The following is a 15,444-nucleotide window of genomic DNA, read 5'->3' as shown; positions in this document are numbered from 1 at the left end:
AACTAAACTAAACTAAAAGTGTTGATTTTAATAACAGAAGGAATGGGAGAGAAAAATGGTGGGAAAAAATGTCCTTAACATTACAGAATAACTGGGAAAATGATATAAGTAGAAAAGTAGTAATTTGAATTGTGGATGTTACATTTAGAAGAAGTTGATACCTTAATTACTCACAAACACTTAATCATATGTTCAGAAAAAGAAAAAGGAGCAGGTAGTATAACTTAGGTCTGCAAGTTCCTGTTGCCCGCAGCAAGCATAATTTCAGAATGGGATCTGCAGTATAATGATGTGCTTTTGCTGGCTCCACAGTATTCACATACATTAGAACAGAACGGACACTCAGTATTATTCAAACAAAATAATTGGACTGGATTATTATGGGTCCTACATAAGCAATGCCATATAAAGGGTTCAAACGTTATGAAAAACTTCGAATGGAATAATCATTACTACAGTTTTGTAACATATATTACTGCATAGACAAACCACCCAATGTCTGCAAGGCTATCTCATCTCTCAGTTTAATTGTGTGTCTGAGAGCTAAAGACTAAGAATAAGTTCTGAAGAAAGGTCATCGACCTGAAATGTTAACTCTGTTTCCCTCTGAGAAGCTGCCTGAGCTGCTGAGTATTTTCAGCATTTTCTGTTTTTAATCAACGATTAACATTCAGTTTTTTTATTGTTTCTCCTTGTGATCAGATGATCGGCGCAACATCGAGGGCCGAAGGGCCTGTACTGCGCTGTAATATTCTAATTCTAAAAAAAAATCACAATATGCCTCGAGGTACTGTAGCTGAAGTGCAATAGGCAGCCTTATAAAAAATTAGAAATACACCAATACAGTGACTCCACCCAAGGGTCAAAAAGCAGTAACCGGGAGGCCACGAGAGGAGAGTAGAAATAGCTGCAAATACTAAAGGAATCATTTTACAGAAATGAGACAAAGGAGCAGTAGTAGCTTTGCTCTATGCCACTATCTTGAGTGAACTGAATCAAATGAAGATTTGTGACACAAGTGACAAAATGGAATGTCAACTTAAAACGAGACTGTGAAAAACCATCATTTTCAATTTTATTCAACACGAATATCTTAATGCCTGAATTAAATTTTTTTGTATTTTCCCTACTTCAATAAAAATGATGTTTGCTGAATTTGCATTTATATATAGTCTTTCATGTCCTCAGGACGACCCAAAGTGCTTCACAACAAATGAAGTACTTTTTGAACTGCAGTCATTGTTACAATGCAGAGGAAACTATATAGCAGCCAATTTTATGTAGCAGAGGGAAGCCTTTTAGCCCAGTGTGCCTGTGCTGGCTCTTTGAAAAAGTAGTTACGCTTAGTCCTACACCCCAGCTTTTTGCCAGTAATCCTGGAAAGTTCCTCATTCTCAAGTAGCTGTCTAACTCCCTTCTAAAATTATTTATGGAGTCAGTTTCCACCATTTTTTCAGGTAGAGTACTCCAGATCAGTGAAAAAAAAAGTCGCCCCATCTCCCCTCTAGATCTTTGCCAATGATTTTGAAACAATGACCTCTGGTTATTGACCCACTCACCAGAAAGAATTTGCACAAAGTAAGGTCTCACAAATCGCAATAAGATAAATGATCAGATAATCTGTTATAGTGGTTGACAATGAGGTATAATTAATAATCAGGACACCAGAGCTCCCATCTCATCCTTAAAATACTGTGTTACACCAATGTGCTTTGTTGAATGATAATTTTCTTTAATCCACTAACTGGAGATCTGAATTTTGTTTTTTAAAAGACATTTTTTAAAAAGACCAGCTAAAAGGATGACTTTGCTGGCAGCTTAAGATAGCTACCTAATTTGCAACACTGTATCCTACACTGCAATGCTTGTGAGGAGGGAGTCAAAATGTCTGTTCAGTCCCCAGCAAGAATCAAGACCCAGGAAGTTTAAAGGAACTACCTGTTCTTTTTAGCAGGAGAGAATAACTGCTATGTTTGAAAGACTGAGTGACTGTCATGTGGCCAGTCCCTCCCCATCTGTGGTTTTAAGCTTCTTTCATTCTGTAGCAGAGAGAGGAGAAGCAACTAGACTCTGACACGTGCAGACCCAAGTAGCAGTCTCTCTCTCTCCATTCCAACTTGAAAGTGTTCAAATCCTGCCTGTTGACTTTGCAATATTTTGGTGACAATCAAAAACCCCGCTGGAGGAAATCATCCGCATTGCTGTCTCCAAGAGACCCACCGAACCAGTCATCTACCTCTTCAAACTAAAAGCCTCAGGACCGCAGAATTCAGCCAGAAGCCAGCCGAATCACCAAACGCCACAGACCGTATGCCCCTTTTATTTTATGGACTCTAACTCCACCAATCTACCTTTCCCCACTCAGTGTGTGTGCGTGAGTGAAAGCCGGCACATTGTTCATTATTTTTATTAGTTTGATTTAGGTACAATAAAATTAACCTCTTTCTTGGTTAACTCAAGAAAACCTATCCCATTGGTTCTTGGTATGATCATAGCAAGTAAGTAATCAAACACCAACTGAATTGGCCAGTACATCCACTTTAAAAAAGAATTAATCCTGTCGTGGTCAAACAAGGAGAGGGAAAAGAGGGGAGCCCTTCCACCCCTCCTCACTTGACCATAACAACTGCTATACAATCTTTTATATCCACCGAGTTGGAGACGGGATCTTGGGGTTCAACGTTTCATCCGAAACATGGCACCTCTGACAGTGCAGCGTTATCTCAGTTCTGCGCTGAAGCACAGCCTATATTATGTGCTTATTTGGTTGTCTACCGAAGCTCCTCAGTGTCATCCGCTCCTTCCATGAAAACATGCACTGCACTGTACAGTCTGATGGCTCCACTTCCGACAGTTTCGGAGTGACGAATAGAGTGAAACAGGGTTGTGTCCCGGCCCCCACTCTGTTTGGCATCTTCTTCGCCATGCTCCTGACCTTCGCCTTCCCTGCAGATACGGAAGGAGTCTATTTGCATACTAGGTCAGACAGCTCGTTCTACAATCTATCAAGGCTGAAAGCAGACAAGAACACGTCACATTCTGATCAGAGAACACCTCTGGGTGATTTTAACTTCCCCAATATTGACTGGGACTCACTTAGTGCTAGGGGCTTGGATGGGGCAGAATTTGTGAGGAGCATCCAGGAGGGCTTCTTGAAACAGTATGTAGATAGTCCAACTAGGGATGGGGCCATTCTGGACCTGGTATTGGGGAATGAGCCCGACCAGGTGGTCGAAGTTTCAGTGGGGGAGCATTTCGGGAGCAGTGACCATAATTCCAGAAGTTTTAAGGTACTTGTGGATAAGGATAAGAGTAGTCCTCGGGTGAAGGTGCTAAATTGGGGGAAGGCTAATTATAACAATATTAGGCAGGAACTGAAGAATTTAGATTGGGGGCGGCTGTTTGAGGGTAAATCAACATCTGACATGTGGGAGTCTTTCAAATGTCAGCTGATTAGAATCCAGGACCAGCATGTTCCTGTCAGGAAGAAAGACAAGTTTGGCAAGTTTCGGGAAGCTTGGATAACACAGGATATTGTGAGCCTAGTCAAAAAGAAAAAGGAAGCACTTGTAAGGGCTGGAAGGCTAGGAACAGATGAAGCACTTGAGGAATATAAAGACAGTAGGAAGGAACTTAAGCACGGAGTTAGGAGGGCTAAAAGGGGTCATGAAAAGTCATTGGCAAACAGGATTAAGGAAAATCCCAAGGCTTTTTATACATATAGAAAGAGCAAGAGGGTAACCAGGGAAAGGGTTGGCCCACTCAAGGACAGAGATGAGAATCTATGCATGGAGCCAGAGGAAATGGGTGAGGTGCTAAATGAGTACTTTGCATCCGTATTCACCAAAGAGAAGGACTTGGTGGATGATGAGCCTAGGGAAGGGAGTGCAGATAGTCTCAGTAATCTCATTATCAAAAAGGAGGAGGTGTTGGGTGTCTTGCAAAGCATTAAGGTAGATAAGTCCCCAGGGCCTGATGGGATCTACCCCAGAATACTGAGGGAGACAAGGGAAGAAATTGCTGGGGCCTTGACAGAAATCTTTGCATCCTCATTGGCGACAGGTGAGGTCCCAGAGGACTGGAGAATAGCCAATGTTGTTCTTTTGTTTAAGAAGGGTGTTAAGGATAATCCAGGAAATTATAGGCCGGTGAGCCTTACGTCAGTGGTAGGGAAACTATTAGAGAGGATTCTTCAGGACAGGATTTACTCCCATTTGGAAACAAATGAACTTATTAGCGAGAGACAGCGTGGTTTTGTGAAGGGGAGGTCGTGTCTTACTAATTTGATTGAGTTTTTTGAGGAAGTGACGAAGATGATTGATGAGGGAAGGGCGGTGGATGTTGTCTATATGGACTTTAGTAAAGCCTTTGACAAGGTCCCGCATGGCAGACTGGTGCAAAAGGTGAAGTCACACGGAATCAGAGGTGAGCTGGCAAGATGGATACAGAACTGGCTCAGTCACAGAAGACAGAGGGGTGTTTTTCTGAATGGAGGGATGTGACTTGTGGTGTTCCGCAGGGATCAGTGCTGGGACCTTTGCTGTTTGTAATATATATAAATGATTTGGAGGAAAATGTAGCTGGTCTGATTAGTAAGTTTGCGGACGACACAAAGGTTGGTGGAGTTGCGGATAATGATGAGGATTGTCAGAGGATACAGCAGGATATAGATCAGTTGGAGACTTGGGCGGAGAAATGGCAGATGGAGTTTAATCCGGACAAATGTGAGGTAATACATTTTGGAAGGTCTAATGCAGGTGGGAGGTATACAGTAAATGACAGAACCCTTAGGAGTATTGACAGGCAGAGAGATCTGGGCGTACAGGTCCACAGGTCACTGAAAGTGGCAACGCAGGTGGATAAGGTAGTCAAGAAGGAATACGGCATGCTTGCCTTCATCGGTCGGAGCATACAGTATAAAAATTGGCAAGTCATGCTGCAGCTGTACAGAACCTTAGTTAGGCCACACTTAGAATATCGCGTGCAATTCTGGTCGCCACACCACCAGAAGGACGTGGAGGCGTTGGAGAGGATACAGAGGAGGTTTACCAGGATGTTGCCTGGTCTGGAGGGCATTAGCTATGAGGAGAGGTTGGAAAAACTCGGATTGTTTTCACTGGAACGACGGAGGTGGAGGGGCGACATGATAGAGGTTTATAAAGTTATGAGCGGCATGGACAGAGTGGATAGTCAGAAGCTTTTTCCCAGGGTGGAAGAGTCAGTTACTAGGGGTCATAGGTTTAAGGTGCGAGGTGCAAAGTTTAGAGGGGATGTGCGAGGCAAGTTTTTTACACACAGGGTGGTGAGTGCCTGGAACTTGCTGCCAGGGGAGGTGGTGGAAGCAGATATGATAGCGACGTTTAAGAGACATCTTGACAAATATATGAATAGGAAGGGAATAGAGGGATATGGGCCCCGGAAGTGCAGAAGGTGTTAGTTTAGGCAGGCATCAAGATCGGCGCAGGCTTGGAGGGCCGAATGGCCTGTTCCTGTGCTGTACTGTTCTTTGTTCTTTGATGCTGCACTAGTCGCTCACACAGAAACTAAGCTACAAAGACTCATGGTCTGTCTCTCCCATGCCTGTAACTAGTTGTCCTTGACTAGAAGCATTAAGAAAACCGTGGCCATGGGACAAGGTGTTGCATCTCCGCCCCTGATCTCACTGAATAACATCCCACTGGAAGTGGTTAGCAAATTCTGATACCTTGGATCCACGGTGACAGACAATCTGTCCCTTGATGCAGAGCTCAATAAATGCATAGGGAAAGCAGCTACCACCTTTGGTCGACTTGCAAAACGCGCATGGAACAACAAAAGCTGACCCTTAGGACCTAGCTCATGGTTTATAAGGCCTGTGTTCTCAGCACCTTGCTGTATGGCTGTAAAACATGGGCAACTTACAGCTACCAGGAAAAGAAGCTCAATAGTTTCCATCTTCGCTGTCTGCAGTGCATTATGAGTATATCCTGGCAGGACGAAATTACAAATGTGGCAGTCCTCTCAAAGGCAGAACTCCCAAGTGTGTTGGCACTAATCACACAGAGGTGGCTTCGGTGGATTGGACACGTCCGCAGGATGGAAGATGGTTGCATACCCAAGGACCTTCCGAATGGTCAGGAAGCCGGGGCTAGATAACCAGTGGGGCGCCCAAAGCTCCGCTCCAAGAATGCTTGCAAGTGTGACATGAAGGCTTCAAATGTCGACTATTGCAAGTGGGAGTCACTAACTGGCAAAAGAGGGAAATGGCGACACATCCTGTGGACTGGTGTTCACTACCACGATGACCAGCTGCTCCAGCAGCTTGGCAACAGGTGCCAACATCAAAAACAATAACTCAAAGCATCACATGGCAGCTTCATGTGCAGCACTTGTGGCAGAACCTGCCTCTCAAGGATTGGCCTTCACAGCTATCAACAAAGGTGCATCAAGGGAAGACACCCCACTTAAATAGATTGTTTTCTGCGTGTCCATCATCTTTTGTAGATGGATAGATGCCAACAAGTCGCTGAAGTGGTGCTTGAACCCATGACTTAGAGGCCAGAGTGCCATCATTGAGTGAAGCCTGAACTGTGACAAGTATCCACATTTACAAAAATTGATAAAGAATTATTATTTTTGAATTATCGGTATAAACAAAACAATGCCATTTGCATTGCCTTTCTCTCAAATAAAAATTAAACATTTCATAATAGCTTAAATGCAAATCTGAATTCTCTCACTAGTTTAGAAAATCAAAGAAACTTGAGCCAACAACAGTTCACAGAAAGTAAGAGTAGGTTGAACCATATTGGACTGGATTCGGAAGGACTTTGGTCAATACAGTAGCGGTAGGAAAAGGGACGACTTCAGGTGAGTGAGCATGGGCTTATTTAAAAAATATAGTAGATTTCTTTGTGATGCTGCTCAGGAGCGTGGAGAGCAGCCTGACAGAAGTTTGACAATTTTATGGGTACCTTGAAATGGGTTTTGCAAAACACCTATTTACATTTGTTATCTTTTTGGTACTATATATCTTGTTGTATTTCTTGCCACTGAAAGAGGCTGTTAATCTCACTTCCTGGGCATATTTTGTGGCAGTATAATGGGCTCAGCACCAACTGTGAGGTATGACACTGTAGCAACAGAAACAGGAGACTGTAGAATAGTTGACGGCATAGGCAGTCACCACTATGCTACCAATTACCTTAGGCTGAGACAGTTCTACACGAAATGCATTGTTGATTTTTCAGAGGGAATAAAATTGATGGCTGAAAAGTTTCCCTGGAAGCAATTTGATTGGTTTTCCTTGTTGTTGTTACGTGCATACATATTGGAAGAACTTTGAATTGGTTGGAATAAATAAGCCTATCAACTGCAAATACAGTTGCATACAGGAAGGTATGGCACTGAGGTGTTACACAGAAATTATAACAATTTTATTCCAAATCTAACATTTTTGTAATAAAGAGATGGATAGACAAACAGATTAACAGGATAAATAAAATGCTCAGAATATCGGTTCCATCTTCAATGTAAAATGATGTGCATTATGTTCTGAAAATGACGACAGGTTACAAGGGACTCATTTGTTCCCATAGTTAAGACTGATTTTCAACTATTAAAAATTTCATTAAAATTTCTGTCAAAACTATGCTGAGCATGACAAAAAAAGGCTTTTGTCTTTAAGATTTTTTTGGATCATTTATTGTTGGCCACAGTACGCACAAAGAGTTCAGATCACTTTGGCTATCTGTTTACCCAGATTTGAACCCGGGTAGCTGGGTACTGCCTGTGTGGAGTTTGCAAGTTCTCCCTGTGACTGCGTGGGTTTTCGCCGGGTGCTCCGGTTTCCTCCCACAGCCAAAGACTTGCAGGTGATAGGTAAATTGGCCATTGTAAATTGCCCCTAGTGTAGGGAGGTGATAGGGAATATGGGAGTACTGTAGGGTTAGTATAAATGGGTGGTTGTTGGTTGGCACAGACTCGGTGGGACGAAGGGCCTGTTTCAGGGCTGCATCTCTAGAATAAAAAATTTTTTAAAAATTCAGGAACTCTCTATTTAACAGCACTGTGGGTGTACCTGCACAGGAGGGACTGCAGCGATTTTAGAAGGTGGCTCATCCCCACCTTCTCAGGGCCAATAAGGGATGGGCAATAAATGCTGGCATAACCAGCGATGCCTACATCAAATGAACAAAAACAGTTTTACCCCAGAGGCCAGTCTACAGCCAGAGGCTCTAGGCTAGTTAATTTCATGGTAGCAGTGCCCCATGAGAAGTGGTCATCCACGTTCAAGGTTCGACTTACGTAGAATTAACTCAAAAAGCATTTTTTATTATTTTGATGTGTACCACAAAGGACAGCAAAGTTTATGATGTACTGCTCATATTGTAAATAGTAAATAAATATAGTAAATAAATACAGATCTCTATGAACACTATTTACCATACTTTTCTATTCTGAGAAACCAAGTTTGAAACCTGCTCTGAACTTCATCTCTATCCATATGACCAGATTCTCCTTAATTCCATGGTCTTAAGTCTCTAATGGGTACCTTAACAAATTCTTTTTGAAATTTGTAAAAACCACATTCACTGTGTTTCCATTATTTATCCCCTCTGTAAGATTGGTGAATCAAGATCTGCCTTTTAGAAATTCCTGCTGACTTGCCCAATTGATGAATATTTTTCTAAATGCTGAGTACTGCCATCCCAAGTGATAAAACTCTCATAGTTTACCAACAACTGAAGTTAAACTGACTGGCCTATAATTTCCTGGCTTATCTGCTATACTATTTTGAAGAGGGGTACAACATATGCAATTAAAAAAAATGGGCTGGATTTTGTGTTGGAGGCGGGGCTCCCGGCACCGGGCTGAAAAGGCGGGGGTAAGCCCAACTCTGCCTTTTCGTGCCCGCAACCCCACCCCCTCCCCACCGCCCCCAGAGCGATCATCCAGTCTTTTTAAATCAAAGTTTCGGGAAGCAAGATCCCTGTCCCTTTAAAGTTGGGGATCCCACCTCCAAGAGCTGCCAGCCAGCCAGAGGGCCGACAGCTTAGCAGTACTGGCAGCACTACCGGGAGCGCTGGCCGCTGCCGGTACTGCAGAGGCCTCGGATCCAGGCCTAGCGTTGGAAACCCGGAACAGAGGTAGGTGAGGCAGGGTCACTGGGGCCAGTCCAGAAGGCCCTGATGAAGGGGGGATGATCGTGCAGTCCAGGGGGAGGGGTTCCCAGGGGATAAATTGTTCCCGGCGGGGGGGAATTCCACCCCCCAACCCTGCCGCCACCAAGCCCGCATGGAGGGCATCTTGTTTTAAAAGGCATTCTCCCCGTGTGGCGGAGGCTCCCCTGCCACTGGTAAGACCCCAGCGGCGGCAGGAAGAGGCCCTTAACTGGCTATTAATAGGCCACGTAAGGGCCTCAATTGGCCTCTGGGCAGAAAGCCGTTGTTGGCCTATCCCACCCCTGGGAAGATCGCTGGGCGACCACGCCCCCACCCCCTGCTGCGAAACTCCGTGCCCTCCGGCCTCCGACCCCGCCTCAGGGGGCCACACAAAATTCCAGCCAATATCTTCGACATAGAGGTCAGTCAGCAATTGAATACTGATGACAGGTAAACTGCTAAGTCTTTCACAGCCTGCCTGTTCTCATTGCAGATGCTGACTGACCTGTGTAAATCTAGCATTTTCTCATTATTTCAGATTTCCAGCATTTGCAGTTCTTCTTTATTTTAGTGTCATATTTTCCATTGTTCAGTCCTCTGCCACAGATTTTCTGTCCACAGAATACTGGAAAACTATCGTCAGAGCCTCCACTCTTCCTTCTCTGTCTTCCCTCTTCCTTGGATGTAATTGACCAGGTCCTAGTGATTTGTTTACCTTAAGTTTGATCAACTTCTTTTACTACCATTCTTTTTGGATAACTTCCAACAACTCTTGAACATACACCACTGATACCTCTACAATTTCAGTATTTACCTCCATTGTGAAAATTGAGGCCTGAATACGAACTACAAGCTTGCCTTTATCATCTTAGCAGCCTCTCCCCTACTTTGGCAATCATCTTACCATTAATGCACCCATAGAAAAGCTTTTCAGTGCCCTTTTTTATATTTATCCTTGCCTACTTTTTCATCATGTGCTTTGTAAGCTCTAAATGCTTCTCTTTTTAGTTTCAAACTTGATCTAATTCCCCTGTCGTTTCATGGAACATCTGTACATACAGGACAATGCATAAAATGTAACTAAAATACACAATGAAATGACAGAATAATGGCATTGAGAGAAATGCTGAGAAAAGAACTAAACAGCAATGCAGTATTCCATCAGCGTAGCACATCTCTACAGCTGAATATAATGTCCAGCATTTTTCGATACCACCAGTGTTAATGACAGAAAATTCACATATTTCAAGTTAAGATTTTACTTACCAAAAAGATATGCATATTCAATTTTTTGTCAAGTTACATTTTCGGCAAGCTTCCATTGATTTCACTGTACTCTCATATATGAATCATTTTTGCTTAACATATTTTGCTCAACTACATAAAATGTAACGGTAGTCTTAACAGAAGGTACTGCATACATTTTAATAAATAGAAACATTGCACATTTGCAAAGACCACATTTTTTTGGTGCTTAGTTAAATGTAAATCTGTTTTCTTGTGTTTGATGGCGGGGAGCCATTTAAAATAAATTGATAGTTGAATGTCTTGGAGCTAAATGTGTATCAACAATGAAACTGATGCACTTAAGCATGTTACCTGGTATAAGTTCCATAACAATGTAAATGGGCTGCCTCTGGGTACAGACACCAATCAGTTTGACAATGTTTGGATGATCGTACTGTTTGAGTATCCTGTTTAAAAGTGAAAGATATTTATTCACATAAAGCTTATTAGAGATTTACACATTTCATAATGCTCCAATAAAAATTTGATAAACACATACCAAAATTTCCAGTAATAGTGAAATGATTGATATGCAAAAAAACTAAATCAAAAACAAGAGAAAATTGATGTTTAGAACAATCTGACATATGTCACTAATAAAAAGCATCAGTTTCACACTTCTGTGCTTGAAGTTTTGAGCCTCAATGCTGACGCTTTAACTTACATATTTTAGATGTGAATCCTTTTCTAGTTCTCAATGGGATTTTCATATGATCTAAACAGAATACATCTGTGGCTGACCTATGTGAACATTCAATTCATTTCTTTCCCAGGAACATTCAATGTAATGATGGTTGTTAAAAGGTAACATTACATTTCAGTATTCAGATTTGATTCATGTTGCAGTCTAACATTCAATTTAATGTGAGGCTACAAAGGTTTAAAATCTAGCCAGAGCCAAAAAAGGGAGACAATGGGCTGAATTTTAATAGCGTCTTTGAAGTCAGCGGCCCACCCACACGGAGCAGCCGCTGCAGAGCTCCCGTGATATTTTACTTGGGAGCTCATTTAAATGGAGGGGGTGGAACAGCCGCCCCCAGTGACGTAGAAGGGGCAGCTGTTCAGTCCCAGGTAATGGCGCCAGGCACCACTGCACTGGCGCCATTTTTAAAGGGCTTCAAGCCCTTAGAAGAATTTTGAATTTTTAAAGGGAACAAACGTGTAAAATTAAAGTAACACATTAAATAACATCTTCACTCCCCTCACCCACACCCCCAAGGAATAATGGATTCATGAACAGCCCATTTCCCTCATAAAAAACTTTTATTCAGATCCCGACCTCCACCACCCCCCCCGTCCTTTAATAACTTTAAATCCTGAATCCCTTCCCACTATACCCCCCAACCAATCCAAAGAGGTTTCCCTGCTTCCCCCGCCTCCTGACCTGAAACTTTCACTCCTTCCCCCTCCCCACTAGTGTCACGCCTCAGAACTCTGAACGGAGTTCCAAAGGCACAGGAGTTGCGGCCAGAATATCAACATGGGAGGGCCTCTGGGACAAGTTAAGTTAATTGGCCTCACCACTGCTGGTAAAATGCAGCGGGACCTTCCCGGCATCAAGGGTCATGGTGGACCTCTCCTGGAAGAGTTTTCCGGACCCCCATGGCATGACCCCCGTTGTTGGAGGGCGAGTAAAATTCAGCCCAATGTGTTGTCAAGTCACGAAAACCAGCTGTCTGAATGTTACCCATCTTATGACATAAGCATGGAGGATCCTTCCTGTTAACCATTTAAGTGCAGTGTACTGGGGTAACATTGAAAACTGCATGAATTAAATTCCAGGACGTAGAACTGGGACAATCAGAAGCAAGGTTAGCAGTTACCAGCAGCAGCCCATCTATTTAACGTGGACATTATAGAATAAGTATTGCACAGTGCTCAGTGGCTAACAAATATTGCAAAGTGGGCCTGAAACAAACGTTAGGTCCCTTATTTTTATATGCAAAGGGCCTAATACCAGCTTCAGGCACGGGTGCTGGATGCCAACGCAGGAGCCATTATCAGTATGATGGGTGGCACATTTCCGGGGCGGAATACCTGTGTGTGCATGCAGCCCACCATATAGGACGCTTAGGTGCCCGGCTTCCATCTGTAAAATTGGTGTGGTGCCAATGAATTTCTAGGCCAAGGAGTCCACATCCAGGGGAGAAGTGCCAGGCTTAACTGATAGATCTCCTGGCGAACCCCTATATAGGGAAGGATTCAGAGGTCAAACTCAAAACTTCTCAATCAGGGACAGGAAACAAAAACATGTTCGAGGTCAGTTGGTAAGTTCTGCTGAGAGAGGACATTATGGCTTAGGCAAGTTTACCTTAACACAGTTGAGCAAGCCTAGAAAAAGCCTTCCTCTGTTTCAGTAACAGGGCTAACCAAAATAAGATGTCAGTTACCCAACGATCAGGGACAGTGTGAAGTGATTTACTATTCTCCTTGTTACAAGGAGGGGTTGTAGTTAATTTGAAGTAAGCTAAGACTTCCTATAAATGTATATTTACTTACTGATTGTAAAATATAGATCTTAGCTAACTGTATCAAGCAGCACTGCACTTAACTGCTAATAGCTCTGCCTTTCACATGACAGCATGTAAGGAGGATTATGATATTCAGTCCAAATAGCAAGAGGGTCTCAGTTGTACACCCAGGGCACATCTAGATATTGAGTAGCGAAAATAAACTTCTGATTGTAAGTAATGTGGACTCCCATTATGGGAAAGACAAGTTATGCTTAACCTGAGAAAATATCTAGGGCAGATCTGAAATTTTAACAGATATTACTACTTATCATTATGCTCTTGGCCCACGGTAGCAGTAACAATGATGACCAACAGGTTTATTACCTAGTTTTAAATGTCAACCATATTGATTTTGACCCATGGACACAGGTGTAATCTCATTTTATAAACCCTAGTGCAAGTATATGTGCCATTCACCCAACCATCTATGCTACAGACTATGATTTGGAAGTGAAGCAAGACGCAAACACAGAGGGGGGCAAAAAAACCAAGATTTTTCTTCTCTTCAATCCCCAACCTTGTAAAATTAAAAGAAATTTACATTATCTTGCTTCAGCATAATTTTTGATGGACAGGAAAACTCAGACGCAAGTTTGTCAGCATGAAGGAAATGAGAAAATCACTTCCATAAATGTAAACATAATTCTCTTTTCTGTGCACTTTCAATGTATAAAACCTACCTTGCTTCCGATAAGAACTTAATTTTCAGTTCTTGTGGCAAATCTTCTTTGCATGTTTTTACAGCTACTGGAGTTTTATCTTTTAATGTTCCCTTGAAAACTTCTCCAAAATTCCCCTGAAAAGTATAACATCTAATTTAATCATAAACAGATACCTGTTATATTAAATCACCCTGGTATTGCAAATACAGGAAAATAGTTTTTCCTGTGAGAATGTATTATAAATTCTGTATGTGCTTTAATATCTATGTTTAAAATGCTCAGAGGAATCCTGTATAACCACGTTAAGTATCCATATTCAAGTTTCAATTGTGTCAGTTGGAAAATATATCCTATAGACTTCAACAACAGAAAGAATCTGGTTGCTGAAATATAATTTTAATGCTAATAACTTTTCAGTAGTGGTATAATAGATGGTATTTAAATTTAAGTATTATTCACTAAAGTTACACCATAATTTAACAGATAAGTTAAAAATGTACCATTCCCACTAACTTATTTCTGATAAACTGGAAATTATAGGTTAGATTTTCCTGAATCTGCACCCAGGTACACTGAATATTGGGATACAGCAAATGCCTGTAAGGGAACCTGTTTTCGTTTCTAACACCTGGGTCCCTTTACAGGCATGCACTTTGACCCTCCCAATTTCCCAATATTCACCACACCTTGGTAAGGGGAAAAAAAAGACAAATAAATATTCTCAGCAATCTGAATCTTAGGAACTACTTTTGACAGGAAATAAGGATATTGCCAACTTTTCCTGCTAATAAAAAACATTTAATGAAAATACCTATTACTTCTATATGCTAGTCAATCAACATCCTTGCAGAAGTGATAGACATTAAAATAAGGGCTGGGTGAATCTGAAAGAAATCTTCCACGACGCAGAAAAAAAATATTCAGTAGGGAATGGAAAAAGCCTTTTTAGTCAATCAAATCTATTAATTTCTATAATTATGTGCAATCGTCACTGTTCCTAATTTAATCCCTTGAGAATGGAAACTAACTTCCATTATTATATTATCTCAGAAAGAAACAAAGGCAGCTGGCTCCAAACTAATGGGACAGTGCTCTGGTCCTGCACCATACAACCTGGGTTCCAAATATTGGTCAAGGTAGTTGGCATTTCAACATTCATTTCTAAAACAAAATGACCTCTGGAACCTTGAATCTGAGGAATATCTGATTAAGCATTTCCTGCTCGACAAAAGCAAAATATTGGAGATGCTGGAAATCTGAAATAAAAACAGAAAATGCTGGAAATATTCAGCAGCTCTGGCAGCAGCTGGGGAGACAGAAACAGAATTAACGTTTGAGGTCAATGACATTTCACCAGAACCGGGGACAAGGGGAGAAAAGAAAAGTCAAAAAGTTACTATTGACTCCTTGCTTTTGTACTCGATGCCTCTATTTCTGAAGCCCAGGATCTTGTATGTCATGTTAATGGTGGTGACGGAATTCAGCAATGGTAATGCCATTGAATGTCAAAGGGTGATGATTAGATTCTCTCTTGTTGAAGATGGTCATTGCCTGGCACTTGTATTTTGTAAATGTTTCTTGCCACTTATCAGCTCAAGCCTGAATGTTGACCAGGCCTTGCTGCACAGGACACAGACTGCTTCAGTATTTGAGTCGTGAAATGGTAATGAATGCTGTGCAATCATCAGTGAACATCCCACTTCTGACCTTATGATGGAGGAAAGGTCATTGATGAAGTAGCTGAAGATGGTTGGGCCTGGGACACTTCCCTGAGCAACCCCTGCAGTGATGTCCTGCAGCTGAGATGATTGGCCTCCAACAACCACAATGATCTTCCTT

The 15,444-nt window shown here is 42.0% G+C and overlaps 1 protein-coding gene across 3 annotated transcripts in view; it reads right to left on the bottom strand.

Moving 5' to 3' along the window:
* The window catches only part of fer (fer (fps/fes related) tyrosine kinase), a 409,042-nt gene that overhangs the window by 120,745 nt on the left and 272,853 nt on the right, over window positions 1–15,444 (bottom strand). For all 3 annotated transcript variants that reach the window (XM_068029798.1, XM_068029800.1, XM_068029799.1), the window contains exons 14-15: window positions 13,624–13,739; window positions 10,743–10,837 (exon numbers count right to left, since the gene is read on the bottom strand). In XM_068029798.1, the coding sequence (XP_067885899.1) occupies window positions 10,743–10,837; window positions 13,624–13,739 (211 nt within the window). The remainder of the gene's footprint in view (window positions 1–10,742; window positions 10,838–13,623; window positions 13,740–15,444) is intronic.

Source organism: Heterodontus francisci, chromosome 4, assembly GCF_036365525.1.
Source record: "Heterodontus francisci isolate sHetFra1 chromosome 4, sHetFra1.hap1, whole genome shotgun sequence".
Classification (NCBI taxonomy): domain Eukaryota; kingdom Metazoa; phylum Chordata; class Chondrichthyes; order Heterodontiformes; family Heterodontidae; genus Heterodontus; species Heterodontus francisci.
The sequence above is the reverse complement of the archived record's forward strand: the minus strand, read 5'-3'. Positions and strand labels throughout refer to the sequence as shown.